The 27,903-nt window shown below is 37.6% G+C and overlaps 2 protein-coding genes and 1 non-coding gene across 5 annotated transcripts in view; 2 read left to right on the top strand and 1 right to left on the bottom strand.

Moving 5' to 3' along the window:
* br (broad-complex core protein) overlaps nucleotides 1-22,498 on the top strand; it is a 52,105-nt gene extending 29,607 nt beyond the window's left edge. Inside the window, exons 3-8 of one of the 3 annotated variants that reach the window (XM_069503513.1) lie at nucleotides 5,753-5,986; nucleotides 9,722-9,904; nucleotides 11,458-11,925; nucleotides 14,228-14,396; nucleotides 14,788-14,835; nucleotides 21,708-22,498. In XM_069503513.1, the coding sequence (XP_069359614.1) occupies nucleotides 5,801-5,986; nucleotides 9,722-9,904; nucleotides 11,458-11,925; nucleotides 14,228-14,396; nucleotides 14,788-14,835; nucleotides 21,708-21,922 (1,269 nt within the window). In that variant the 5' untranslated portion in view covers nucleotides 5,753-5,800 and the 3' untranslated portion in view covers nucleotides 21,923-22,498. Of the gene's footprint in view, nucleotides 1-5,752; nucleotides 5,987-9,721; nucleotides 9,905-11,457; nucleotides 11,926-14,227; nucleotides 14,397-14,787; nucleotides 14,836-16,096; nucleotides 16,831-16,931; nucleotides 21,313-21,707 lie in introns of those variants that run through there. The other 2 variants (XM_034976192.2, XM_069503512.1) reach the window with 2 other exon arrangements.
* On the bottom strand, nucleotides 8,292-8,375 carry TRNAL-UAA (transfer RNA leucine (anticodon UAA)). The gene has a single exon. It is a non-coding gene; the product is annotated as a tRNA-Leu (tRNA).
* Nucleotides 21,898-27,279, top strand: LOC117988992 (broad-complex core protein-like). The gene is made up of 2 exons (XM_034976291.2): nucleotides 21,898-22,028; nucleotides 22,575-27,279. Exon 2 carries the CDS (start codon nucleotides 22,592-22,594, stop codon nucleotides 22,916-22,918), a length of 327 nt encoding a protein of 108 aa, XP_034832182.1. The 5' UTR covers nucleotides 21,898-22,028; nucleotides 22,575-22,591; the 3' UTR covers nucleotides 22,919-27,279.
* The last annotated feature ends 624 nt before the right edge of the window (nucleotides 27,280-27,903 follow it).

The following is a 27,903-nucleotide window of genomic DNA, read 5'->3' as shown; positions in this document are numbered from 1 at the left end:
CCCTTACAGGATCACTTGGTTGTCTGTCTGTCTGTCCTGTCTGTCAAGAAAACCTATAGGGACCCTACTTCCCGTTGACCTATAGAGTCATGAAATTTGGTAGGTAGGTATGTCGAAAAAATACGACTGTAATACGGAACCCTCAGTGCGTTTGAGAAAACTAGTTTTTCAGTCACTCATCTTCGTAGTTCCCATTGTGTTCTTTTCAGTTATTTTCAAATTTGAATCACAAATTGCACCATTATTAAATATTTCGCAAAAATCCATCATTTAGGGTTTGTTTTATTTAGGGTTTCAATAACTTGAAGTAAGTAAGTAACTTATCTAACGAATTTTATTGTTATGCTAATTTAAATACTAAGCTTTAAATAGGTACGAAATATTATCCTAGGTATGAAGGTCTTTTGTAAATTATTTGTACATAATGTAAATTGCCCTTTATAGAAGTGAGAATTATACAAAAAGTCTTTGATTCAGACACAAAGATGGATGGCTGTTTTTTAAATAGGACAAAACGGACATTTTAGTTAGGATTCGTGTTTTATGTATGGTATAAGTTTTAAGGAATTCATAGTTCGATCTTATGAAAAAATCAAACCCGTTTCAAACGATCTAATAAAAATTTAACTTATTCAATAAATTAAATCATAAGACATAAGTATAAACATTTTTTTTAATTTTTTTTATTCAGATACAAGTTAGCCCTTGACTGCACTGCCCTGGTGGTAAGTGATGATGCAGTCTAAGATGATAGCGGGCTAACCTGGAAGGGGTATGGCAGTTTTTATAAAACCCATACCCCTTTGGTTTCTACACGGCATCGTACCGGAACGCTTAATCGCTTGGCGGCACGGCTTTGCCGGTAGGGTGGTAACTAGCCACGGCCGAAGCCTCCCACCAGACCAGATCAGAAATTTAGAAATTATAAAATTCCAAACCCCTGCCAGGAATCGAACCCGGGACCTCCCACTATTAAGACCACAGCGCTCACCACTGCGCCAGGGAGGTCGTCACACAGGATAACCTAGTGTGGGTTGGTTGTAACCAATGGTTACATCAAATAAAAAATTTAAAAAAACGCAAGTTAATAAATTATACAGAAAAATAGGTTTATCCCAAATTAATCACAAAGACGTAAGATAATCTAAATATATAAAAGGAAAAGGTGACTGACTGACTGACTGACTGATCTATCAATGCACTGCTCTAAAGGGGTGAAATAGGGGTTTGAAATTTGTGTGGGCCACGCGGTCGTAGTCGCGAGCATAAGCTAGTCTCTCTATAAGATAGACACGAACTAAGAAAATATTTAAAAAAATCAAAGGGATCCTTAATAATACATCTAAATCCGCGCATCGAGGGATGAAGTCGCGAATATCAGCTAGTTAAAGAATATATAAAATCGCTCCTTTTATGAATTAGGCCAGCATACAAAGGGAGTGTGTCTTTTTATAAAGATAAAGGCTGAAAGGCAAAGGATTTGCCGCGTCCGCGTGCCGGTGTCACGATCTCTTGTTCAGAGGTGGGAATTTACAAATGGCGACATTCGTATGATAATTGCTAGACTTGGGGTGTGTTCTGTTTCTAGACTACTCCTGTGAATAAACGCCGTTGATATGAAAACGTTTTTAGGGTTCCGTACCCAATTGCGCCAAACGGGACTCTATTACTAAACCTCCTCATGTCCTCCTTAGGGGATTTTCATAAAGATAAAGGCTGAATGGCAAAGGATTTGCCGCGTGGTGTCACGACCTCTTGTTCAGAGGTGGGAATTTACAAATGGCGATATTCGTATGATAATTGCTAGACTTGGGGTGTGTTCTGTATTTCTAGACTACTCCTGTGAATAAACGACGTTGATATGAAAACGTTTTTAGGGTTCCGTACCCAAAGTGTGCCAAACGGGACTCTATTACTAAATCTCCTCAAGTCCTCCTTAAGGGATGATTTTCATAAAGATAAAGGCATGAATGGCAAAGGATTTGCCGCGTGGTGTCACGACCTCTTGTTCAGAGGTGGGAATTTACAAATGGCGATATTCGTATGATAATTGCTAGACTTGTGGTGTGCTCTGTTTCCAGACCAATGTGTTCCGCACCCAAAATTTTTCTTCTTTAGTTATTTAGGGGCTTACCCAAAATGATACCTAAACGGTGATAGCAAAGTGGTTAAGACGTCAGTCTCCTCTTCGGGGGTCGGGGGGGCCTAAAATACTTAGATTCAGGTCTTAGTGACAGCTCTAGCTATCACGATGTCCAAGATAGTCACATACCAATAAGTAACCCGATCATTATTGTCGCAATGTCGGGCACTGGGTTATTGTCTACGGTTGTTTAAAAACTCCATTAGAGTCCCACACTCTTACTGTCTAGGTAATAAGCGCCATTTTCCTATTCTTATTATGTGATACGCGAAGAAGTGCGTGATTAGGTTGCGTTACTCGGAATCGAAGACTATCGGATCATTGGAAAAATGCACCTACTACCATTATGCATTGGTAGAGTTGCCCACAATATCGGCAAACAAGAAAAATATGAAAAATACTAGCTGACCCGCCCCGGCTTCGCTCGGGTGGAATTTAGAAAATCGACGTGGGGGTTGAATTTCCAAAAATCCTGAAACACGTATTTCTTCATTTGTGACCGAAAATACCAATTTTCATGGAAATAACTTGAAAAATGACGGACTTTCACACAAATTTCCATCCCCCATTTAACGCACTTTGGGGTGGAATTTCAACAAATCTTTTCTTAGTGGATACCTACTCTTTACAAAGAGCACACCCTCTCCAAATTTCATGTCTCTAGGACCAGTGGTTTAGGCTGTGCGTTGATATATAAGTCAGTTAGTCAGTCAGGACTTTGAATTTTATGTATACAACAACGATTACAACGTGTAACATGTACCGCCCGCCCTTCCATTGCTAAACATTTTAGGAAAAGCAAACCACCAAGCAAACAAAACCACCACCACACAACATCACACGTCATCTAAAACACAGTACTGTACATTCAATATCACCTATGGGTTTAATAAAAAACTTCTATAACCCTTCCAGTTAGCCCGATTCCATCTTAGACTGCATTCATCTCTTACCACCAGGCGAGATTGGAGTCAAGGGCTAACTAAATCTGAATAATAATAAAAAAGCCGCCAAGATGCCCTTGTAGCTCTAGTTTTAAGTTTACGTTTAGTATTAACTTTGGAACTTCTTATTTATCTGTTTATTAGTTTTTCTTGTCAGATTGCAATTTTTTTCGACAAACAGAGCCACTGTTTGTCGAAAAAAATTGCAATCGATTTGAAACTAACTTTCGGATGAGCTGGCTCTAGGCTTAAAACTTTAAAATAAAAACTTACGCAGGTGTGATTCTACTTTGCATGGTAGGTATTTGTATGAAATAAGAATATATTGGTATTAATTTCGTAAATAGGTACGTTTTTACATAGTCTTTACAAAATTTCAGAGTCGAAAACATACAGTGTTATTGTGATTAAGACAAAGCCTAAAACAATAGGCCTAAAAAAATTTCGCGGCGAAGCACACGTGAAACATGGCCTTTAGCATTTGGCCTACCTCTTATTTCCTTGCAATATTTTTGTGGCCCAAACCGAACAATATCTTTCCAGCCATTTTTCCGCCATTTTTAGGTAAGCGAAGTATTGTTTTGTTTCATTCTATGGTTTCCGAGTTAATCAGAAGTTAACAACGAGTAATAAAGGGCAAAAAGTTGTAAAGTTCAGGGAGACCTACCTATTGCGATGTTTTTACTCCTTTGTATAGTTTGTATAACAGCGAAAAAATATTATGTTTGTTTATAAGCGAACTTGAAAAGTATTAAATTGTTTACGAGTTATTATTGTGAAAGGTTATTTTAAAATCTTATAGGTATTCATTCTCGTAAGAGTTTATATAAACCTAGCAGAGCCTACCTGCTTATTACACATAGAAGCGATTCTTTGTGGTTTTTATACTTAATCTTGAATCAAATCTTGCGATTAGGTACGCTTTTTCACGTTCTTTCTTTTTTCTTAACTTTCCTTAACTACATAGTCTTGCGTTTGACTGCAATCACACCAAACAGTAGGTGATAATGCAGCTAAACTTTTAACAGCTTTTCTGACACTGCCCAGAAAATGGTATCAATTTTGATGCACAAAATCTCTAAATTGAATTATTTTAAGACCTGTCATCCATACTAATATTATAAATGCGAAAGTGTGTCTGTCTGTCTGTCTGCTAGCTTTTCCCGGCTCAACCGTTCAACCGATTTTGACGAAATTTGGTACAGAGATAGCTTGCATCCCGGAGAAGGACACAGGCTACTTTTTATCCCGGAAAATTAAAGAGTTCCCACGGGATTTTCAAAAACCTAAATCCACGCAGACGAAGTCGCGGGCATCATCTAGTTCTATATAAATCGTTGTCGTCAATCGATAAACATGCTCTGCTGGACTTTTGCGCCGTCTGAATCTAGAGGTTCGTATCGACTCGTTTGGCCACAATGTCTACTGGGGGTCTGCCAACGCTGGACTGACTGTCATAATTCATAATAACCATGTATCTATAGCTCAAACAACAGATCTAGAAACTTGAGCTTCTAGTTTTTCTGTATAACGCAGACCCCAGAAGAAGAAAAGGATTTGCAAAAATTCCATCTTCGGGATAGCTAGTTTACTTTAGCTTTGAGATCGAATAAGCACTATTGAAAGAATAGTTGCTGATGTTGGATAGAAGCAGGCGTTGAACTTTATATTTAGAGTCCATGATACCTATCCAAGATAAATAATTTTTATTTTTATTAATCTTTATTTTTATTAAGTTTTGCATCAATCCTACATCTTCTGAGGATGCTCCGGTGTTGCAGCGAAACGTTCCTACACCGTACGCGGCCGAACGAAAGTAATATACATCGGCCTTTAGAATGACGTTTCGGCTTTGTAGAGTTGTCTCTGTCACTCATACCCATAGGTATGGCGTTTTGTCAGTCTCAACGCCCGAGACAGTGCTCTACAAATCTGCTATCTCCTAAATGTCGATGTGCATTACTTTCGGCCGCGTACTGCACCTACCTACATTATGGGCACAGAATTATGAAAAATTAAAAGTTATCAAAAAGCTATCACGCATGACTACTAGATCTGCAAGTTACACAATAATTAAAAACAATGATTATAAAAACGGGTCACTTGATAATAAGACACGCAGATATCAATTGTTTATTACATTATGTGATGTGAATTATTGCACATTTGTGCTATTTTTTTGCACAATTATTATTTATGCTATCGCCAATGCAAGTTTCTATTTAAAGCTGTTTGTAATGTAACTTTTCCTTTCCTTTCATCATGATCAACCCAACGCCGGCTCACTACAGAGCACGGGTCTGCTCCCAGTACGAGTCACTTTTTCTTTGCTGTCTATGAATTAAAAGCACCCCAGGCCCATAGTTAAAAGTGCTTGCAAAACTTTTAACTATGGACCTCATATATAAAAAGCTCAGTCACTTAGTGACAGGCTTGCAGTTTATCTGTGATCAAAAAAAATTAGGAAATCCGTAGGAGAATCCGAGTCAGAGTCGTAGTCAGCGGGTTGCGAAGCTGAAGTGGCAATGGGCAGGGCACATATTTCGAAAAACCGATAGACGTTGGGGTCCCAAGGTGCTGTAATGGCGACCTCGCATCGGAAATGTTATAAAAAATCAAACTTTTCATATTTCCATGAAACCTAACTCATCTTTGTCGTCCACAGATAAGACACCCATGACTCGATAACTGGCGGGAAACGAAACAAAACAAAATGGTGGACACACAACACTTCTGCCTGAGGTGGAACAACTACCAGAGCAGCATCACCAGCGCGTTCGAGAACCTTCGCGATGACGAGGACTTCGTCGACGTCACCCTGGCCTGTGATGGGAAGAGTTTGAAAGCACACAGGGTGGTCCTGTCGGCCTGTAGCCCTTACTTCCGGGAACTACTAAAAGTAAGTACCTATTTTACTAAACCATATTCGTCCGATAAGTTGTTTCCGCCTATAGTGATACGGATTTTCTGTTTGATTGTATAAATTCTGGTGAGTTGAAAATCTGGTGAGTTGCGAATCTGGCGAATTGAGAATCTGGTAAACTGCTCAGAGCAGTCACCCTGGCCTATGACGGGAATAGTTTGAAAGCACACAGTAGGGTCGTCCTGCAGCCCTTACTTCCGGGAACTACTAAAAGTACTTCTTATTCCTGCGTCGCTCCCTCAATTTTGAGGATCGTGGCTCCCCCTTGATATAATCTTCGCTACGATGTTTTTCCATTTTCCTCTGTTTCTCGCCGCGTGGATTGCATCGCAGATAGGTGTGTCGACCGCCTCTTTTATTTGGTCTGACCAACGTCTCGGGCTACGTCCGCGGGGTCTCTTTCCTTCGATCTTCCCAGTGACCATGAGTTTTTCAATATTGCTGGCGTCTTTTCTTGCGATGTGACCGAAGTACTCGAAGTTCCTCCGCAGACAAAAGTACTTAAGTAGGTACCTATTCTATTGAACTATATTTGATTAAGAAAAGCGGTGCTAGCCAAGTGGTTAAGACGTGTGCCTCCTATTCGAAGGTCAGAGGTTCGGGCATGCATCTCTAACTTTTCGCAGTTAGGTGTGTTTTAACTTTTAAGCAATTAAATATCACATGCTTTAACGGTGAAGGAAAACATCGTGGGGAAACATGCATACTGAAAGTTCATAATGTTCTCAGAGGTGTGTGAAGTCTGCCAATCCGCACTTGGCCAGCAGCGTCGTAGTTAGACTATGGCCAAAAGTCAACCCCCTTCTCATTCTAAGAGGAGACCACGTCTTTGGCGCAGTAGTAAGAACTGTGGTCTTATTAGTGGGAGGTCCCGGGAGATTGCAATCAAGGGCTAACTTGTATCTGAAGAAATTAAGCTATTTAGGACATAATATTTGCAATAGGTATTTAAATATTACCTTCTATTTAGCTCAAATATTTTCTCAGAGAGTATGACTAATGTATGTTAATTGTTACTACATCTTCAAAGCAAATTCATTCATTATAACAATTTCCGTTTCAAAACAATCGAACGACATAGTCAGCGTAAAATCATTGCAAAATTTAAAGTGATTCATATTATAAAAATCTCGAAGTTGACAAATTGACCATTTCCACAAAGTCAAAGTCAAATCATTTTTAGTCAGTAAAAAATGACTCTTCACGCGCCATTTTAGCTCTATCACAGATATGTCCACATTTTCAACTAGTCCACTCAGTCCCTCTCGCTCAAGCAGATTTTCTTACTTGTTCCTTCTACACTTCACGTTGTTTGCCAAATACTCACGTACAAATAAATTTTGGCAAACAAAAAAAGTGGCCACGGTGATAAGGACAAAACATAATCATTTTGTCACGTTCTAATAAGAGCTTTAATGCATTTAGCTATCTCGCTCTAACAGTGTCACAATAGCGCTACTTCTTAGTCCTTGTTCTGAGAACTCTATACTCTATCTCTCAACTGTCATGTTAAAAGTACGGTTCATCTTTAAAATTATATAGAACTAAAATCGTACTTTTGAAATTTGACACAAAAAGTTAAAATGGCGTGTGAGGAGTTAAATTTTACGCATTGTATTCAAATTGGATACCATATTGTACACGTTTTGACTGTCAATTGATGATAATTAATTAAAGCTACCAGGGTTCCAAAAGCGCTCATGTCTGAGAAGAGCCCACAACAAACTCAGCCAGGTATTCTTTTTATTATCCACTAAACTTATCAGAACTATCAAAGCTGTTGAACAACTCATTCCTAAGCTTTCTTATCGTTTAAAATATTCCTTTGCATTGTAAGTATTTTTCAATAAGTTTAGTTTTATGTAAACTTTGAACTTGTAGAGAGACATCTCCAATATATTGTCTTCTGGAAGCTTATTATAAAAACGCCAATAAATGAATTGCTAACTTTACGCTCACAAATCTTTTGCCATGGAGTAAGTAGTTCAATGAAAAAATTGCTTCAACCGTGTTTTATACTCATGCCAAATAACAGTTTTCTAGTAGCTAAATCATGGACGGTCGGACAGATAGATGGACATAATATTATGCATTCATTTGAGTTAATTGTCATGTCAAAAGTACGATTTACCCATAAATCAAGGACTAAAATCGTACTTTTGACATTACAGTTGACACATTTAAAATTTATACACCAGACAGACATGGCGAAAAGATAAGGTTTCCTTGTGTACTACGGAACTTTAAAAAATAGTAATAAAAAATAAAAAGCAAAACAATTTGTCAGGTGTGGGGTTCGAACCCACGCTCCCTCTCGGGAACCAGAGCTTAAATCTGGCGCCTTAGACCACTCGGCCAACCTGACTTGTTTTCAAGCGGTGAAAATATGCATGGAGTAACGCATTTAACTTAAGTAGACGTACTAACTACTAAAGCCTAATTTACACGCATTGAGTTGTTAAGTAGTTAACTATATTTTAACTTACTTTTAAGTGACATAATGCATGTAAACAGTGAATTTAGTTATAAGTTGCAAGTCAAAATTTAGTGTACAAGTAAACAAATAGAATAGAATTTTGTCCATTTTTCGGTTAAGTAGCCCCGCGCGCAATTCCCACCGGTGACTACAGCACGTTTGGGCAGGTCAAAATAGATAAATATACTTAAAATAGATAGGATAAAAGGTAAAACTTTTAATTTAATTAATTAATTAAATTAATGTTAATATTTTCTGTGGCTTCCCTGAGAACATAAAGAATTATCAGAGTTTATTTTTTCACGCATTTCGCTGTTCATCTCGGAATGAACTTGAGAGCTTTACTAAATTACTTGTATGGATGCGTAAAAACTTAATTTTAAGTTTAGCGTGAAAACGCTACTTAAAATTAAGTTAAAATTTAGTTAATTACTTGACAACTTAATAGTGTAAATAAGGCTTAAGTAAACGTCAAAATGTAGTAACTACCTAGTTCATTATTATGCATTCAGTGATAATAGAAATTGCAGACCAATTAGTCATGATTAGCATTTTTGTCGTATACGGACCTGCAGTCTATATTGTACTTACTTAGACAAGTTTTCTATTTATTTACACGTGGTTCATTTAACTTAAGGTTAAAATGTTTAATAGTTTAAAAATTAAGATCTAGGTATAATCCATATCCATACTTCCATATCCATCCATACTAAGATTTTTTTTTATTTTTTTTAAAGAATATTAGCCAAGTTAATTGCTGACTAATATTCCCCTTTCCCCTCCAACTAAGCGTAAAGCTTGTGCTAGGAGTAGGTACGACAATAGTGCAACGGGTGGGATTCGAACCGGCCACCTTTCGGTTTTCAGTCCGCTCCTTTAACCGTTGAGCTATCGAGGCTCTATTATAAATGCGAAAGTGTGTCTGCCTGTCTGTCTGCTAGCTTCGGCCCATCTGTTTAATCGGTTTCAATGTGGTACATAGATAGCTTGCATCTCAGGGCAGGTCAAAGGCTATTTTTGATCCCGAAAAATCAAAGAGTTCCCACGGGATTTTAAAAAACCTAAATCCACGCGGATGAAGTCACGGGCATCATCTAGTAATTAATAATATTATACACATAATATTGACATTCGATAGGGGTATATGGCAGTTTTTTTTACACCCTGGATACCCCTTATCGGTTTCTAGTTTCTACACAGGATGTTCGATATGTTAACATGGTGTTCTTTCACAGTCAACACCATGCAAACACCCGGTGATAGTACTCCAGGACGTGGCGTTCACGGACCTCAACGCGTTGGTGGAGTTCATCTACCACGGCGAGGTCAACGTGCACCAGCGGAGCCTGTCCTCCTTCCTCAAGACCGCGGAGGTGCTCCGAGTCTCCGGCCTCACACAGAATGACGACGCTCAGGGGGTATGACATCAATGTGATATTATCTTTAGTTTAGTCCTCCAGCAATATAGACGGACGATATAAAGAGGACGGCGGGAAAATGGGAATAGCTGTGAAAAATGAAATGAATTGGAAATGAGGAAGTTCGAAGACTGGGTATTGGGAAGATGTTCAGCAATGGACGTCAACAGGCGGAAATGATGATGAACCCAACTGTCGAATTGTCAGGGCACTCCCGGCACTCTCTTCTCTAGCAACAGACATGTATCCGTGCATTTACAAATCTACCCTCACGTCACGGTAATGTCTTCGACTGATTGCGCGTCTGCTTTTTGATCCTCGTCTCGACCCTCGTACAGTACGCAGCCGAAAGTATTGTACATCGACATTTAAAAGGAGATAGCAGATTTGTAGAGCGTTGTTCCTGTCATTGAGACCGACAGAACGTCATGTAGGTATGAGTGACAGAGACAAGGCTCTACAAAGACGAAATGTCAATGTACATTACTTTCTGCCGCGTAGCTACTGTATGAATGTTAGCTATAAGCGAAACGTAAACACAATTTATCAGATGACGGAAATTGGAATATACCTACCTACCTACAAAAACCATAATAGGCTATTTAGTAGAATATCTTGAAATTCTAGTTTTATTCTGTACCAAGCTACGAGTATGTCTAAATGAACTTACAATCCATTCCATAATATGGAGTACTTATCGTCAATATTTTCTAAATGTCATTATCAAAAATTATTGGTTGTAGGCATTTCACTAAAACCTACTATTCCTGATTTTAATACAACTCTACTCATAGTTAGGTATATATTAGAGGTTGGTTTAATCAAAATATGGTAAAACATGAAATTTCCATGTGACTACATTACATTAATAGATAACTTCGTCTAGACATACTAAACCACATTAAAATTTAGATAAAAAGACCATATTTTAGTACTAGGTAGGTATGCCAATGTAAATTATTTTTACGTGTTTTAATTTACGGTGCATATTCTTTAAAGTTTAAAAAAATCACACCGAATCAATTATGTAGGTACTTAGTTACATTTAGAATAAATCAATTTGAATTAATTCAACATTTTGGACTAATCATGAACTTATCGAGCACGAGATTTAAATATTATCATTCAAAGGAGGAGACCCGTGCTCTGTACTGAGCCGGCGATGGGTTGATCATGATGATGATAATGATTCAAAAGAATAGGTCCTTAATTTCAAAACAAAAATTCAGCACTACCGTTTTAAATTGTAGCGCTGGCTCGAGATTAACAAACGCACTTGAGCTTTTAAAAAAGGCTGTTAAGGTTGATTTTACTGTAACGCTAAAACGCTTTGATGTTCGGTTTCTATTAATGTTGGTGACATAATATCATCTTTCTAACCAGTGGCGTGCAGGTCATAGAGGCATAAATGCACTGCTTACCCCAGTTGTAATAGCTCAATGCATATTTTTCATTATGACCTGCCAGTAAACAGGTTCCTACCTAACTAATGCCTACCCTGGCTTCAAACACTGTGCACGCCACTGTTTCTAACCCAGCGTTTTTGTTTACAGCCGTTAGTGCAAAGCATCGCACGCGCAGCTGCCGCAGCAGCATCATCCCCTCACACACCCCCCCACCCCGCACACACCCCTCACGCTCCCCACACGCCAAGCTACACAGAGAAGCTCGAGGAAGCGCTCCTCCACCCACCCTCAATCATGCGCCGCATCCCTCTTCCGCCACGCCGGATGTCCCGCTCAGCGGATAACTCGCCCGACGTCATCAAACGCGTCCGTCACGACAACAACAACGATCAGCCGCAAATCCACGACTTCTCAACAAAGAACCACTCTATGATGAACAACACGCGCGCGCACGAACAAGGGAACGGGAATGGCATCTCGAATTCCAGCTCATCGCCATCTCCGCGGCTGATGGACGAAGTCAAGAACGAGCCTCTGGACATGATCTGCCAGTCCAATCCTGACATCGACAGGAGCACGGATGACACGCCGCCACATTCCCATCATAGACCACTTGTGAGTTGGTAAAAGTCATCCATATTTTTCCACAGATCTGTGCCACAGTTCACGACAGTTAGGGAACCTAAATATATTTAAAAAGGAAAAGCTGACTGACCGATTGATATATCAATAATGCACAGGTCCAATTACTGGACGGATCGGGCTAAATTTCGAATGCAGATAGCTATTATGACGTAGACATCCGCTAAGAAAGGATTTTTGAAAATTCAACTCTTAAGGGGGTATTAAAAAAGGGGTTTGAAATTTGTGTAGTCCACGTGGACAAAGTCGCGGGTATTAGCTAATTTCTAATAAAAAGTCACTTACAGGCGTCCAATGTTAGTACATGTGACGCAGGTAGCCCTAATGTAGCCCTATTTTTCTATGATTTTATGTCACCATAGCCTAATATTTGACATTTCGTCGATTCAGCTGCTCGATCGCGGTAGAATGACAGCTACAATGGCCCGATCGCAATCACCTCTGATTGGTTGTTGCTTGCTCACTATTGGCTACAATGCATTGTTGCAACAAGAATCGCATAAATTCTGCCAATCACAACAATCAATATTGTAATAATGATTGATGCAGGTGTCACGAATTTAAGAAAACAACAAAAATTACAAGTAGAGTAACAAAGCAATGAAACATAACCATAAGTTGGTACCTACTTCATTGGTACGTATGGCATGACATTGAGATTTACCGAGTATTAGAGACGGCTTCTAACTAGAACGTGTACCCGGAATTGTGTAAGAGTCAAATAACTCACTTGCCTTGTAATATAGCTACCTATAGTTAATAATTATTAGTAATATCTACCGTCTACGGATCCGAGACAGGGTCGGTAATTAAATGCCTCATGAGAAAGCTCAGCGAGCGATGGAGAGAGTTGTGCTTGGAGTTACTCTACGCGATCAAATCAGAAATGAGGTGAACCGTAGGAGAACCAGAGTAACCGACATAGCGAGTGGCGAAATTGAAGTGGCAATGGGCAGGGCACATAGTTCGAAAAACCGATAGACGTTGGGGTCAAAAGGTGCTGGAATGGTGACCTCGCACCGGAAAGCGTAGCACTGAAAGACCCCATATTAGGTAGACGGACGGCATCAAGCGAGTCGCAGGGAGCCGCTGGATTCAGACGGCGAAAGACTGTGGCGTGTGGAAGTCCCTACAAAAGACCTATGTCCAGCAGTGGACGTCTATCGGTAGTTGATGATGATGACTGTCTACGGTGATATCATATTATTAGCGCTCCGGGACTTTTGTGACCTACTCGCAATGAATGGTTATAAACCGCAACGTTTTAGTCTGATACTAAACAAAGAACAAGGGCTAGCTCTTTGCAATGAAATTCAATAAAATTAGAGACGACTCAAGTAAATTATTATGTTAACAAAATGCTGTTGGTTTTTTTCTAGTGTTTCTTATTTTGTGGAAGAACTTAGGTATAGTACCCTAGAAATGGCAATAATAAATTGGGTGTAACTCCGTTTTATTAAAACTCAGTAAGTAATACTAGGTCGTCTTCAGAACTTCATTATCATTAGGTATCTGTCACACAGAGCTACATTTGTTAGTCTAAAGATAATAATAATTTGGAGATAAAAGAAACGTTATTACAAAGTTAGATTGCCGCTTTATAGTTGACGAGTTTGTTCTCATCCATTTATAACGGTCTCCCATTTCGACTTATTTGAAAACTTAGTATTACTTAATAGAAACTTATAAGAAAACTTAGTACCTACTTATTACTTAAAAATCGTTTTAAAAATGGAAAGATTTTTTCAATCGTCAAGTGAATCTACCACTAGTTCGCAAGGCTCTTCCTACAGAGAAAATTCAGCAAGAAACTCGGCGGTTGCTCTTTTCAAAATTCAATTTCACCCTCACCATCTGGGTGTCTGGTGCACTTCGACCGTCCGCTGCGCCAGATCCTTCTTTCCACGCACGTGCAAACTGTGGAACCAACTCCCATCGGCGGTGTTCCCACTAGATTATAACATGGGGTTATTCAAGGGGCGGACCAACAAATTCCTAAAAGGCCGGCAACGCATCGGCGGCTCCTCTGGTGCTGCAAATGTTCATGGGCGGCGGTAATCACTTAACATCAGGTGACCCGCCTGCTCGCTTGCTCGCTATATCTATTAAAAAAAAAAAAAAAAAAAAAAAAAATTTACAATATTATGCCCCATGTATTAGTGTAATTGCAGACCCACGCATTGTTGGAGCGAACCTCAAATCAAGTCTGAATTCTGGCCATAGAGTAAAACTTCATCAGTTTCATAGTTTAATGCCTACATTATGATTGCCTCAGGGATGCGGGCCACCTTCCCGCGCGAGCTCCGCCGAAGCAGACGACCGCACGCCGCCACCGCAGCTGCCACCTTCACCGTTCATATCACCCGCCGACACCAAGCTCTTCGCGACATCACAGCACAACTACAACTATAGCATGACAGCACTCACTGATCACACATTGGCCGGTAATTGCTTTTTGTGACGTGTTTTTTTGTGATATATTTTTTGTTTTTATTTAGAATGTCCTACTGTTTAGTTAAAAATAAATTTTATTTCGTAGGTTGCAATGCAGTTCGATTAATAATTGGAGTGAATTCAAATCTCATCGTTTATACTATTACTAATTAGGTACCTACCTTAGGCGAAAAAGAAATGATACATCAACTTCTCTGACTTAGGTTCAATACTAAATGTTAATGAACCCGAAACTAAATGCATTTAACATGGTGGCAGTAGATTCTAAGTATTTTATACCGTAGTTAAAGTACTTAAAGATGTATTAATTTAAAGCACAAGAAAATAAAATAGGCAGTTGGTTCTATCGACAAATGAATAAGAGCCATACGCTACTTGCAGGTCTGCAGAGTCCGCTGGCTCCAGATGGAATGGCGAGCACATCTCAAGGTGAGTCGCGGCTTGTCTAGCAACAAGTTTATTTTATGCATACCTACATATATTGAAACAAACGATATTTTAATGCACTGTCTGTCGTATGCCACCATCACCGCTTCCTCTCTGCTCTGTCATTATTAGGTTTATATATCATTATTAGGTTTTATATTTTTTACAAAATGTATGAGGCAATTATCACGTGACATAATAATATATTGTATTATATGTATTCTAATATATCTACTCCTAACCTATATTTATATATATTATATATCTTCATTATGTGCTCTGTGTTTTGTATTCAATATTAATGTTAGCTTTTGTGTTATGGTTCGATGGACTCTCGTGCGTAGAATCTTTTTCATTTGTCAGACTTGACCGCTCTGTGGAAATGAGAACTGATCATTGAACCAAAACGCAACGTGGCGTGCATGTTACTGTATTGTTACTCTAGTTTAATGTATTCTATACCAGAGAATTGCTAGCTTGTTTTCTAGATGTGTCTTGATAACTTACGCTAGGAAAATCCCTTGTCCCGTCGCTCCTACTTTAGTTATTTTTTTTCGACTCCTTCAATTCTTTTAATATTCGACTATTTCCATTTCATTTCAATAAATTTCATTTAGTTCCTCTTTCTTAGATATTAAAACGCACTAAACATAATGTTCAATTGGCTTAATTAAATAAAAAAGCGTGCCGGTTAAATGAAAACTGAAGAAAATTGCGATGATAGCTCCCGAAAATATCAAGAATACCTAAATATGGAACAAATCCGATCGAATATTATTTTCATTCACAAAATAACAGATCCCATGAATCATTCGTGTTTCTAAAAACATTCTCGAATTACCCTTAATCTTTATTGTCTTGGGAATCGTACCGCGGGGACACAACATTGGACAATGGAATTTAAGTAACGATTACGCAATGTCAGTTTATTTAAAAAAAAGATATTTCATTGAAGACTACTAACGCTTTTGTTCGAGAAATTTGAAACTGCACTCGCCGATACCGCGTCCCACAAGTTGTTATGAAAACAGCCGATTTATTCATCACACAATCATCGCTGAGCTTAACTAAGCCGTAGGTCGGGTTAGGAAACAGATATTTGCGTTACTAATACCGCTTGGCATTGCCTATATCGCCGCGTCGGATGGCTATCATCAGTAAAGGGGGGTGGCGGTGCTTGAGAGTAACGAGAGGCTACGATAGTGAGTGCATTAAAAGTGCGTTCGGAAGCTTCGATGGGGCTAACTGCTTGTGTTGTGACCAGGTGGCGCCCGCACCCCCCAGGAAGAGTACCGATGCGAGCCCTGTAACAAGAGCTTGTCGTCCCTGACGCGCCTCAAACGGCATATCCAAAACGTTCACATGCGACCGTCCAGGGAGCCCGTGTGTAACATTTGCCGACGGGTATACTCCAGCCTCAATAGCTTGCGAAACCACAAGTCCATCTACCACCGCAAGCAGCAACCGCCCTCCGCCGGCCAGGGCCCCTTCTACCCCGTCAACTGACGCGCGGCGCTGCCCCGCCCGCGGCCATACACGTTGCCATTCGAGGAATCTAAGCTGCCATCCCAACCACCTAAAACATAGCCATAGTCTTGCCCGTAGACCTCTGTTAAGTTTAAATAAAAATGTAACGCGATATGTTCCTAACATTTGTACATAGCATAGTTTTACGTGTACTTGCATGCGCATCGCCAGACTCTATATATTATGTATCTATAACTATCGTTACTAAAATGTACGCTTGCGTGTAAGCGTGAGCCGTCGTCGCCTCGCGGCCACCACGGCGGTACGCTTACACTCGCCTTTCTGGAACCAATTGGGACATCTGTGATCGGTACACGCATAACCACCAACGCTCCTTTTTACAAAAAAGCGCATTAGTCAAATTTTCATAATCGAATCACGTTTGAATTGCCTCTACAAACCAGGTTCGCTAAATTGCCACCCGTGAAAAATTTTTGGCGGCACTGAATTGTGCCAATTGGTTCCGTTTAAATGGGACCCGTTGGATCCGAGCGGTCGCTGTGGTGTTGGTATGCCCCGCGCGTGCGGGTCCTTGACTAATGCGCTAATGTTGGTTGTTATGTGTGGCGCAGTGGGCCCCTTGGGGGCGGGTCACCGATGCGAGGTGTGCGGCAAGCTGCTGTCCACGCGGCTCACGCTCAAGCGGCACACGGAGCAGCAGCACCTGCAGCCGCTGCACTCGGCGCGCTGCGGCCTGTGCCACAAGGTGTTCCGCACGCTCAACTCGCTCAACAACCACAAGAGCATCTACCACCGGCGCCAGCGCGGCCTGCCGCAGGCGCCGCCGGCGCTGCCGCCGCTGCCCGCGCCCGACGCCAAGCCCGCGCACCAGACACACGCCATCGACTTCTACAAGTTCAAGGATCAGTTCAACGTCTAGGCGCGGCGCTCCACCGACGAGCCCTGGCGACTCCTTTTTTTCTATCGTATAGTAGATGATTTATATTTTTTATCTCGCAGAGATTATTGACATGTTAGTGTCGCGATTTATTTTATTTACATTTCTCTTTTAAATGTTTATCTTCGAACTTGTGGAGGCGATCTCGTGGGTCGGTCGCGGCGCCGACTCCGTTTAAAGTTTAATTCGACGTTATGGAAAGTTAACATTCCAGTCCTAGGGAGGGCGACTTTCGGACGAATTTTTTAGAGAATCGATCGTACGCCCGCCGAGTGCAATACTGCGGTATGAGGATTCCTGAATTTTACACTATTGTTAAATGTGTGACAATAAGGCGAAGAGAAAAATTAATATTTTGAGAAAAAAGAGGAAAATCTTGGTGCTGTAAATTTATATATTAGGCTTAAATTTATAAAAGGAACAGTGTTCGTTGTAAGTAACAAAAGAGGCATATTGTTTTCAACGTTGTGTTCATTTTTCGGCGTTTTGCAATTTTATTTATTCTGTACTTTTACCTTCATGATCTCACACTTAGATATTTATACGAGATTACTAAAAATCTATTTAAAAATAAATAAAATTATATACACAAATATATAATTGGCTAATGAGGCTTTTCAAATTTATTATTTTATTTAGGTGTTTTTGTTCATTGACTGTAAGACTGAAAGAGAACACGTAGCACCAATAGAACCGACATTTAATTACCAGCCACCCGCAGACGCACGTCACCAGTCACCACACCGTACAGTACAATACAATACCACAGGTTTCGTTACACAACCACCGAACAGGACAACTACAATAGACACGGCATCACAAACCAACTACTATTTCACATCACTTACTCTAAGAGTCGACTACATTTTACTTTTATATTACTGTTATTCTATCTAGTCGACTGTTTGTTTCACTCTCTTTTACTTTTTTCGATTATTTTCGCGTTATTTTGTCAATGCACAAGCATTAAGTGAATCGCAAGGTGCCATTTAAGCGAATCAATATTATGGCTATAATATATTTTTTTAGTTTAGTCAGATTTTAGTTTTCAATCGTAAGTTTTATCACTACCTTGTGTTCGTTTCTTATTATTTTGTTGTTATTCATTTCTTTTCGACATGTTTTTTTATCATTTTAAACTTTAATAATTATTATATTCATTTTATACTGAGTTAGGGTTATTATTACGTTGGAGTAAACTAATCAAACAACACATTATTGATAAAATTAAATACTTAATAGGTAATTACTATTAAATCTTAATAATTCTCAGTGTTAATGTTCCTAAATTTCAACAGTGTGAATTTTTTAATAATGAAATTTTTCTGCTTGCCATAATTGCGTAGTCATAAAACTATTTTTTTTTTGTTTATATATAGGCGACAAGTTTTTAGACGGTTTTTGTATTGCGGTCTAGATTCAGAGCAGCTGTTTATGAACGTGTGATTTCCTAAATAACCATATCAGTGTATAATAGACAGTTTCAGTGTAGATATTGATGTCAACATTTTGTCAACATAGTTAAAGTCATCACGAGTGCGACTATACAAGCGACAGAAACAAAGCTGGCTAAAAAGGCAAAACTTTATATTATATAAAAATTAATATTTATTCGTCTGTCTGTCGTTACCTATGCGTTAGCGTATCATTCATTAGATTGAGTTTAAACTTTTGTTCTTGAAGTTGCGTGAAGTTTTCTGAGACAGTACATTTAACGTAACACGCGAGTTGCATTGCAACTTATGCCGGGCATTAGCTAGTCACCTATAAACTATCGATTATATAGACGTAATCTCGTGAGTAAAAAGTGGAACCAATACAGTTGTACTCAAAACTTTAAACTAAAGTGTCATGACTAAAGCTCCAAGCTATATTTTTTCGTAAGCACTTTGAAAAGGCCCAATGCGAGTCTTAGCTCTGTCAATTTGGTGTTTAGTCCGTACAAAACGAGTTCTCACGCGCCATTTTAACTCTGTGTGTCAACTCTCATGTCAAAAGTACGGTTCACCTTTAAAATAAGGACTGAAATCGTACTTTTGACATGACAGTTGACACATAAAGTTGAAATGGCGCGTGAGGACTCATTTTGTACTCATTATAGTCCGTTTTGGGTATGACTGGGTTCCTGTTAGTGTACTTTGTTGTCTGAATTTTTGTGTCAGCTTCTTTAAGTCGTAGGCAATAAATGTGCTAGAATTACATTTAACAATCGGCAAACTTTTATCTGGATCTAGACATACACGTTGTACACAATTCTTATAATTTAACGTCAATGTACTTTTTCTAGTTCAATAAACATCACTATTTTCAGCGTTGGATCGCTAAATCAATGTTATATTTCATTTTAATAGCAATAAGGAAATCTTATCTAAGTGTAAATGTAAACATATAATTTATTGTAACATTATACACATTAAGTAATTATATTAGTGCCTGCTTTACATAATTATTGTTTTCGATTTGGAAAGACATATTTTGCGTAAACTTCTAAATTTTAGGAGTAGTGTTCGGAACACTCAGCACCTTTGAGGTGTCGCTATTTTAAATAACAAGTATGAGAGGCTTCCTAAAGTAAATTTTAATACTATACGTTATAAGGTTACGTTGTTATTACTATTGCATAAACGCTTAGCCATTACGATTTGTTTAGTTATTTAATAAGCTTTATTACGATACTTTTAAATAATTGGAAGACTAGAGATTTGGTGCTAAATTGGAACGATGTTCGTGCTAGTAAAATATTAGGGGGAAAATGGGATAGTCAAAAATGGAAACTAAATTGTTTTAAAATTTCGCAACATTCCGTGCACGGTGAAAAAGTAAAAAATGTTAAGTTTTATTTTGCAACCAAATTGCAAACTTCTGAACGTAAGACGTAGGATTGTTGTTTTTGTGTAGTAATTTAGTAATAGTTTTTATTGTTAATTTGGGTTTGGGAATTAAGTTAGTTGACTATAGATATAAGATTTATCTGAATTCATAGCGGTAATAGCATCTACATGTTTAATTTACGACTACAGGGATGTGCTGCTGAAAGAGGCAGTTAATTTGGCTATGTCGACGTAGTACTAGACTAAAGATCTTGTGAATTTTATTTAGGACAAATTATTCAAAATTATGCCAAAATTAATAAACGCTATAGACTGATTAGACTAAGTACGCATTTCAATTGTACACTATTAGGCATATTCTCTAGAGTAAAATGTACAATTATTTACTAAAATTGATAATTTTTATAAAAAAAATAAGTCAGAAGCGTGATTCGTTTCGGTTCGGTATTAATTCAAAATTTCTTGTGATTCGAGGATCTTTGTTTTTTAGCTTGTATTATCGTAGTAGCTAAGTTTTGGGGATCTCAGGAGATCATGTGGTCTATGGGTTTTTAAGGGCGATACTACACCGTGTTCTAAGAAGCAGAACACATCCCTGTCAAAACTACATTAGTTAGGATCTTAGCAAGTTTAAGACTGTTTCTGTGACCTGTTTAAGTTTTTTATCTTTCTAACGTGTTAAGGTATTTTTTTCTTACCGCACGTTCAGGCGTGGCGACCTTATTCGATGTGTTCTTATACTTCTTGTTGGCATTTTTACTTATTTTATAAGGAATCTAAATTAATTTATTGGTTATTGTATTGAAATTTTATTTTTTTCTTCTTAAATTATTAATATACTGTCCTTGGATCTTAGTGTTTTTGTTGATAATTGGCATCTATGTAATGCAGCCCATTACACTGCACAATGTTATGGTGCCAAAAATTGTTACTTTATGTTCGTCTTCCATTTAAACGCTATTAGAAGAAATTGGCGAAAAGACAATATTTGAAGACCACCGCCTGATTAATGGGCTGCACGACTCGATAGTTTTATGACTTAAATAATTATTATTATTAAAATAATTTCAAATCACTTATTATATTACAAATAGTTATTTTCTCCTTACTTTTAAACCTTGACATAACTACTCATAAAATGTAATTGTAATCGTTAAACCGAACTTCATAAATCCTAATATTGATGATAATGGCGTTTTTAATAAAAACAAATATACAAAATGACTGCCGTTAGTTTTATTGAAGACCTCACACCGGTACGCAAGTTTGTGGTTCACAGCTTCCACGTGTAGTGATGAGTTGTAGTGCACTCGTTCCTTGCGTTGAGCCGCTTGTCTCTGTTTCCGTTACGAACACTTTACTTCCCGCCACCTGCATGTGTTTGTTCTAACACTTCATTGGCCACTGTAGCTTCGCAATCATTTATATTTATTTTTTTCTTAATTTTACTGTTTATTTTATCAATATTTTCAATCACTTTTTCACTCCTTGTTTTTCCAATGTTTTTATTTTTAAAATGAAATTCACAATTTAGAACAAATAACAGCTAGGTGTTATTTTATTTTACCGGGTTCGGGGACCAACCCCATATTTGTTTTGTTTTTTCAATTTGTTTTCAGGTAAAAAATTATTCTCCTGCACGCTATGCGCGAAAGTACTGTGCTCAAAGGCGTCTTTGAAACGGCACATCGCTGACAAGCACGCGGAGAGACAAGAGGAGTACAAGTGCACGATTTGCGAACGAGTGTACTGCTCGAGGAACTCGCTCATGACCCACATATACACCTACCACAAGTCCAGGCCCGGGGATACGGATCAAATCCGGTTTTTTTAGTGACTACTTGGACGGAGTTGGCGCGGCGTGCGGCAGAATTCATCTAGCAAAGAGAACCTTCACGAGGCCAATCATCCTACAGCCGTACTTAACACCACTCACAAAGGTTAGAATCTGTTTATAGACAGCAATCTAGGGTTAACTGACCGCTAATGAATCATTAACAAAACTCACTTTCGATAGATTAATTAGGTTTAAGGGTCCTTTTTATCTTTCCGTTACGTTACTTTTGTTTTCGTTTATTTTTTATTTTTTAAAATTTATTATTGAACCTCCCGAGCCAAAGGCCCCCTCCCTACGGGTTTCGCAGTTTTGACGTTGTTGTGTTGCTTGGAGCATGCTTCTATCATTTTTGTTATCACGTGTTTCTGTGTCAATGTGGTTGAGAGAATTTCCTAAAATTTTAAATAATATATAAAACTCGTGATGTGTAGTTAGTCAATGTGTACAGTGCATATTATTAGTATTATAATTATTTTTTGATAACCTCATACATTCAGACTTATACGTATCATAAGAGCCTACCCTAACCATTCTAAATCTGCATCGGACTTACTTTCATGAGCTGTATCGAGTACTGGCAACTAACGAATGAGTACGAGCTTCACGAGCGGGTCGCCGTCGAGCTATACACAAACCTTTTCCGTTGCAGCTGTACCGCCCCTCCGTATGCCCCCGCCCACGGCCGGCGGAATCAACGAGCCGCAAGAATGTCCGTACTGCCGCCGGACGTTCTCCTGCTACTACTCCCTGAAACGACACTTCCAAGACAAGCACGAGCAGTCGGACACGCTGTACGTGTGTGAGTTCTGCCACCGGAGGTACCGCACCAAGAACTCGCTGACGACGCACAAGAGCCTGCAGCACCGCGGCTCCAGCGGCATGCTCAAGCGGCTGCTCAAGACGTCGGCGCTGCACAGCGCGCTGCAGCCCGCGCCGCACCACCTGTTCGAGCTGGGCGAGCACGCGCCGCAGCTGCCGCCGGGCCTGCAATGACCGCAGACCATGGCGTGAACCGGTCGACGCGCGCCCTCCGCCACGCGGTAGGGAGCGGACATGTGCAATATACGGACGATGCCAAAACGATGCAGGACTCTGCCGCATTTCTAATGGTTAATTGTGTATTATAATGGTAGTAAAATATTGACGTTAGTTTTAAAAATGAACAGTATTGTCGCACGCGACTTATAGAAGTCGTTTAGTGTTACGCTTCGAGGATCGGACTTCGCTTCGTGACTACACTACGAAGGTTACAAGAGTTGTTTAGTAGAAATGGTCAAACAGTGTTCAATACGACAATGTAATTCAGAGCAATACTAAAGTATTAATATGTCTAGTACTGCCAAAATAATGCCAACTGTATTCTAAAGAGATTACATTTTTTTAAATCACTTTTCGATAAATGTCTAGTGTCAAATTAGATTCGGTAACTGTACAAAGAGAAACGTACAAATTTTAAACAGTAAATATTAAAATAAAGAAAATATTTTTTAATAAAACTTTTTCGGATCGCCAAATCTAAATTTAAATACAGATTATTTAGGAGTTAATTACCAAAATTTTTAGATAAAAGAGAGAAAAAAATGTTAATGTTGATTAAAATAAAAGACTTCTGAGAATCTGATTTCGAAAGTACAAAGGTGTTAACGTCTTATTGAACAATATATGTATTCTACGTGCGTTTTGGCTTCAAATAATAACATTTTTTGATCAATGTATAAGTAGCCGTGCCTTCGTTCGTCTTCGTGCGATTTTAAGGTTTGAAGGATATTCCGAACTGACATAGAATGTGCAGATAGCTGGCGAACGAATCGAGACGGTAGGAGCTAGAGGAAATGCTACGGGGCTGACCTCGAATACAGGGTTACAGGGAGGGAGATGTAGGCGATGAGGCGCAGGAGAGTCGAAATGTGCGGGTCTTCGAAAAGCAGTTCCCTGTTCGACGATCGTATACGTGCATGATTTCAAATCGTGAGACAAAAATCGTTTCGTCTGTATAAATTAACGTAGTTATTAGGTATTCACTAACATAATTATATTTAATCTGTATCCATTTTCGGATTTCTCTCTATGAGTGTATAGTGGTTTCTTATTTAAATGTCGACCAACGTAGCGGACGTCTCGTTATTGAAAATTTATTAGATTATTATTATATTCTCAAAATTCTTAAAAGTCTTAAGATCGACCATAAGATGGCTGCAGATGTAAAAATATATTATTTATATTGTAGGAAATTGCTTGGGAACCGCATTTGGCTAAAATTGCGACGTACATATCTTTTCAGGGTGAAATCGACGAATTCATTTTGATATAATAGCGAATCTGCATTTACACATATAAGTATAAAACCCTACATATCACATATATCTATAAAAGAATAAAGATACAGAAATGAAAGTATTTCTACGCAGTGATATTTCACAAGCCAAAGAAAATAAAATGGGGATAATTTCTGCCAATATGCATTTATTTCGAGTAGAATAAAAACATTCTGAAAAATGATTATTGATTAAATTGAACTGTGCCATATCTTATCAAAATCATTGAAAAATATATTATGTAATTTTAAATAAAATATATTATAAATTCATATCGTACGTTAAAACAGTTCAAAATACGAACACGAAATCAATGCAAAATTAGCCGCGCTGTTTTTGTTTATGCAATTTATTTTAAATTAATTAATTAATTTCGCATTTATTTTTCCAATGTTAAGCTTAGGTATATTCAAGTAGGTTTTTATTTTATTTTTCGGAATGTTACATATTCTTGCTTTGTGATATGAGTTTTAATGGTTATTTGGTATAATTCCAAATATATTGTAAGTTTTTATATTCAGCTTAAATTAATTTGTAAAACAAATTATTTTCTTCTGAGTTTTGGAGCATTTTTTGCTTTTAAACGTGGTTATCCCCGGTAACAACGCGCGTACCTCCATGTTTGTAATACCTCACATATTTTGTTTTTTATATATTAATTTTTATTTGAATGTTAATTAAAGAAACTGGCTGTAAATTCCGAAAGTAAGACACGAATTCGGTTCGGAAATAAGAATCGTCATAGTATCACCTTAGGGAGCTTAGAAGAAAAAAAGCAAGCGGGTAGTTTGAATTGTAAATATGTTATAAATTAGCGATTAATACATAATTGAAGGATCGTGGCATCATTTGGGAATAAAGCCTCGTGATATTATTAACTAAATAGTAAATAGATAAAATCATTAATGGAAAGGATTTTTATATATATTCTACTAATGGATTTATTAATAGTGAAACTTAGGACTTAGTCTTTCTATAATGTTTTTATTAGTGTTTGCCTTTATTGTTTTCGCTGTGCAATTACTTATTTCATTGGTTCGGCCGTTTGAAAGCTTGTTGTTGACTGCTTTGTTAAAATAAAAGTTTGGATTGTTTTCCCACCAATTTTATTCGTAAAAATATTTTGTAATTCTAAATTTTTGATCTCAGTAGACAGCTGCGGACTACATCATTTCGGAGACAGCCGTTGGTGATTGTTATTAGGCATAAGGGTCTTTCGCGTTAAGTTTGGAAGTGTCGGCAAAAAGTGTTAGAATGTAATCGCAGCGGTAAAATTTCTAAAAGAATCCCATTAAAATTAACAGAATGTTACAGCGAAACAAGAAAAAACATTTATTATTTTTGCAATGTATACCAAAATACTGCATTTCTAAATAGTAAGATTATTAAGTGAGAAAACTTTTTTATAAATTATTTCACTGTCTTGATTTAACTAACTGTACGTTTAATTCATTTCGCTTCATAGCCAGATAATTTATTTTAAGTTTACTAATGAAATACGTTTAATAAACAGACTGTGTTACTAAGGTAGGTAATGCACAAAATAATCAACAACGGGATGCCTTCGTAACAGTACAACTATTACAATAGCCTACAATAAGTAAATATTATAAGATACTACGAGTAAATGACAATATGTAAACGAAATCTGCCGTTGAAGACCTGTTAATTTAAAAATACTGGCATGCGTATATGCTAGCACTAATTTCTTTTAGAGATGCTGAATTTATTGTAATGTCGCAACTTCAACTGCATTTTCTGTTTTCATACTGTAATTTAGACAGTTTTACTTTGTTTGCAAAACTTGTCCAATGATAACTGCCAATAGAATTCTTGATACAAATCATCAATGTTCGGCATGATCAAAACTTATCAAAAAACAAAAATGTATTCAGATTTTTTACAACAATCAGTAGCCATAAGAAAATTAGTATCGGCTTATTGTAAATACATTATCACGTAATTTAAGACGGAATTTACAATATACGGTAAACATAAAATTAACATGGTTCACAAATCGGATTCACAAAACAATCTTGCTTTTTAAATCTAAGTATTACCTCCAATAATATTAAGTATTATCTTTGATAAATCTTTTAATTTTTATTCTTAATATAGCCAAAAAGCTCTCTGTGTAAAACTACTTGAAACATTTATGAAATCCGATAGTATTCGTGCAGATATTATTGCTCAATTTGCTATAAGCTACACATAATTAACAAATAGATATACCTACCTACTATTACCTATGTAGTTGCAAGATTTCATTTATATTGCGTTTAGACATTATTCGATTCTTTATCCGAATATACTAGTCGCCAATTTATGTCGGAGCACATATTTTTTTACATTTGCAAAGATGTTGGATATATGCTTCGATCGACTCAATCAGATGAATATATTATGTACCTAATCACATAATGTGAAAACGTTTAAACACTTCAACTAATTAACCAAAGACATACATACAAACATGTTTCTGGTAACTACATGACCAGGATAATATTTGCAAGATTTTTATCTTTCTCAGTATTTATACAGACGTGTACCTCAAAACCTTTTCTTTATAAATTGTCTGTGTATATTATATAATATACATATTATATTTAGATAATAACAGATATGCATATTACACAAGGCGGAAGAAGCATAAACGTACAAGTAGATCTACACTAGAGAGTCTTGGGTTTACTTTAAACAGGACGAGTCAATAAACGTGATTATTTATATTTATAAATACAATAATTATAGATATTGTAAAACTAAACTATAACAGTTGTTACATAGTTATTTCCATACATACATTATTTTTGTTATCCATATCCATATTTAAAATGCAATAGTTTATCGATCTGTGATTTAATTTTGGGGAGACGTTCCCGAAAATTAAATCGCCGATTCCACCAGAACACAATAGTTAATTATTTAAAATAATTTTAGATTTGCTCGACCGGGGACGCGAAAGCCGTTTATTGAGAATAAATCGACACCATCTAAAATCTAGCCTAAGATACATTCGCATCGACTTATAGTTCGAAGTTATGCTTGGACGATCTAACCTAAAGTTATGCCATCGACTGGGTAACTTGTTTTCTTTGGACAATACTTTTTATTCTAGTTATTTTTATACAGATTTTTCGAGAACAAGCAGTGATCTTAGTCAAATCACGGAGTTGTTCGTTGTTGTTTTTGACTCGATAAATAAGTCGTTGGTGTTTCTATCTGTAGTCGAATGAAAGTGAACATTTACAGTTAAGTCGTTATATTCTTAAGTCAATAGCTTTAAATATACAGTATCTTCCACTTTAATATAATTATTATAATACAGTTATAGCAATAGTTCCCAATCTGCCATAGTACCTCAGTAATTTTACACATATATCTTATCAATAAGTAACGCGATCAATAGCAGATTATTAGCAGACTAGAAAATGGACATTATTCATTAGGTAGGCAAAACACCTTTTCTGAATCAGTCATTCTAATTTTACACTATTGGCTACATTAACATCATAATATTAGAATCCAACATAAAAACTCAATGCTTTGTCTTCTTTTACATTTGCAAAACTGTTCCTAACTTAGCGGTTTTTTACTGATAGAAGGACTTTATAATATTTAAAGATTTATAAATGTAAATATAAGGAAGTAAATCGGGTGCTA

The sequence above is a fragment of the Maniola hyperantus genome, chromosome 15 (assembly GCF_902806685.2).
Source record: "Maniola hyperantus chromosome 15, iAphHyp1.2, whole genome shotgun sequence".
Taxonomy (NCBI): Eukaryota; Metazoa; Arthropoda; class Insecta; order Lepidoptera; family Nymphalidae; genus Maniola; species Maniola hyperantus.
This window is presented reverse-complemented; position numbering and strand designations above follow the sequence as displayed.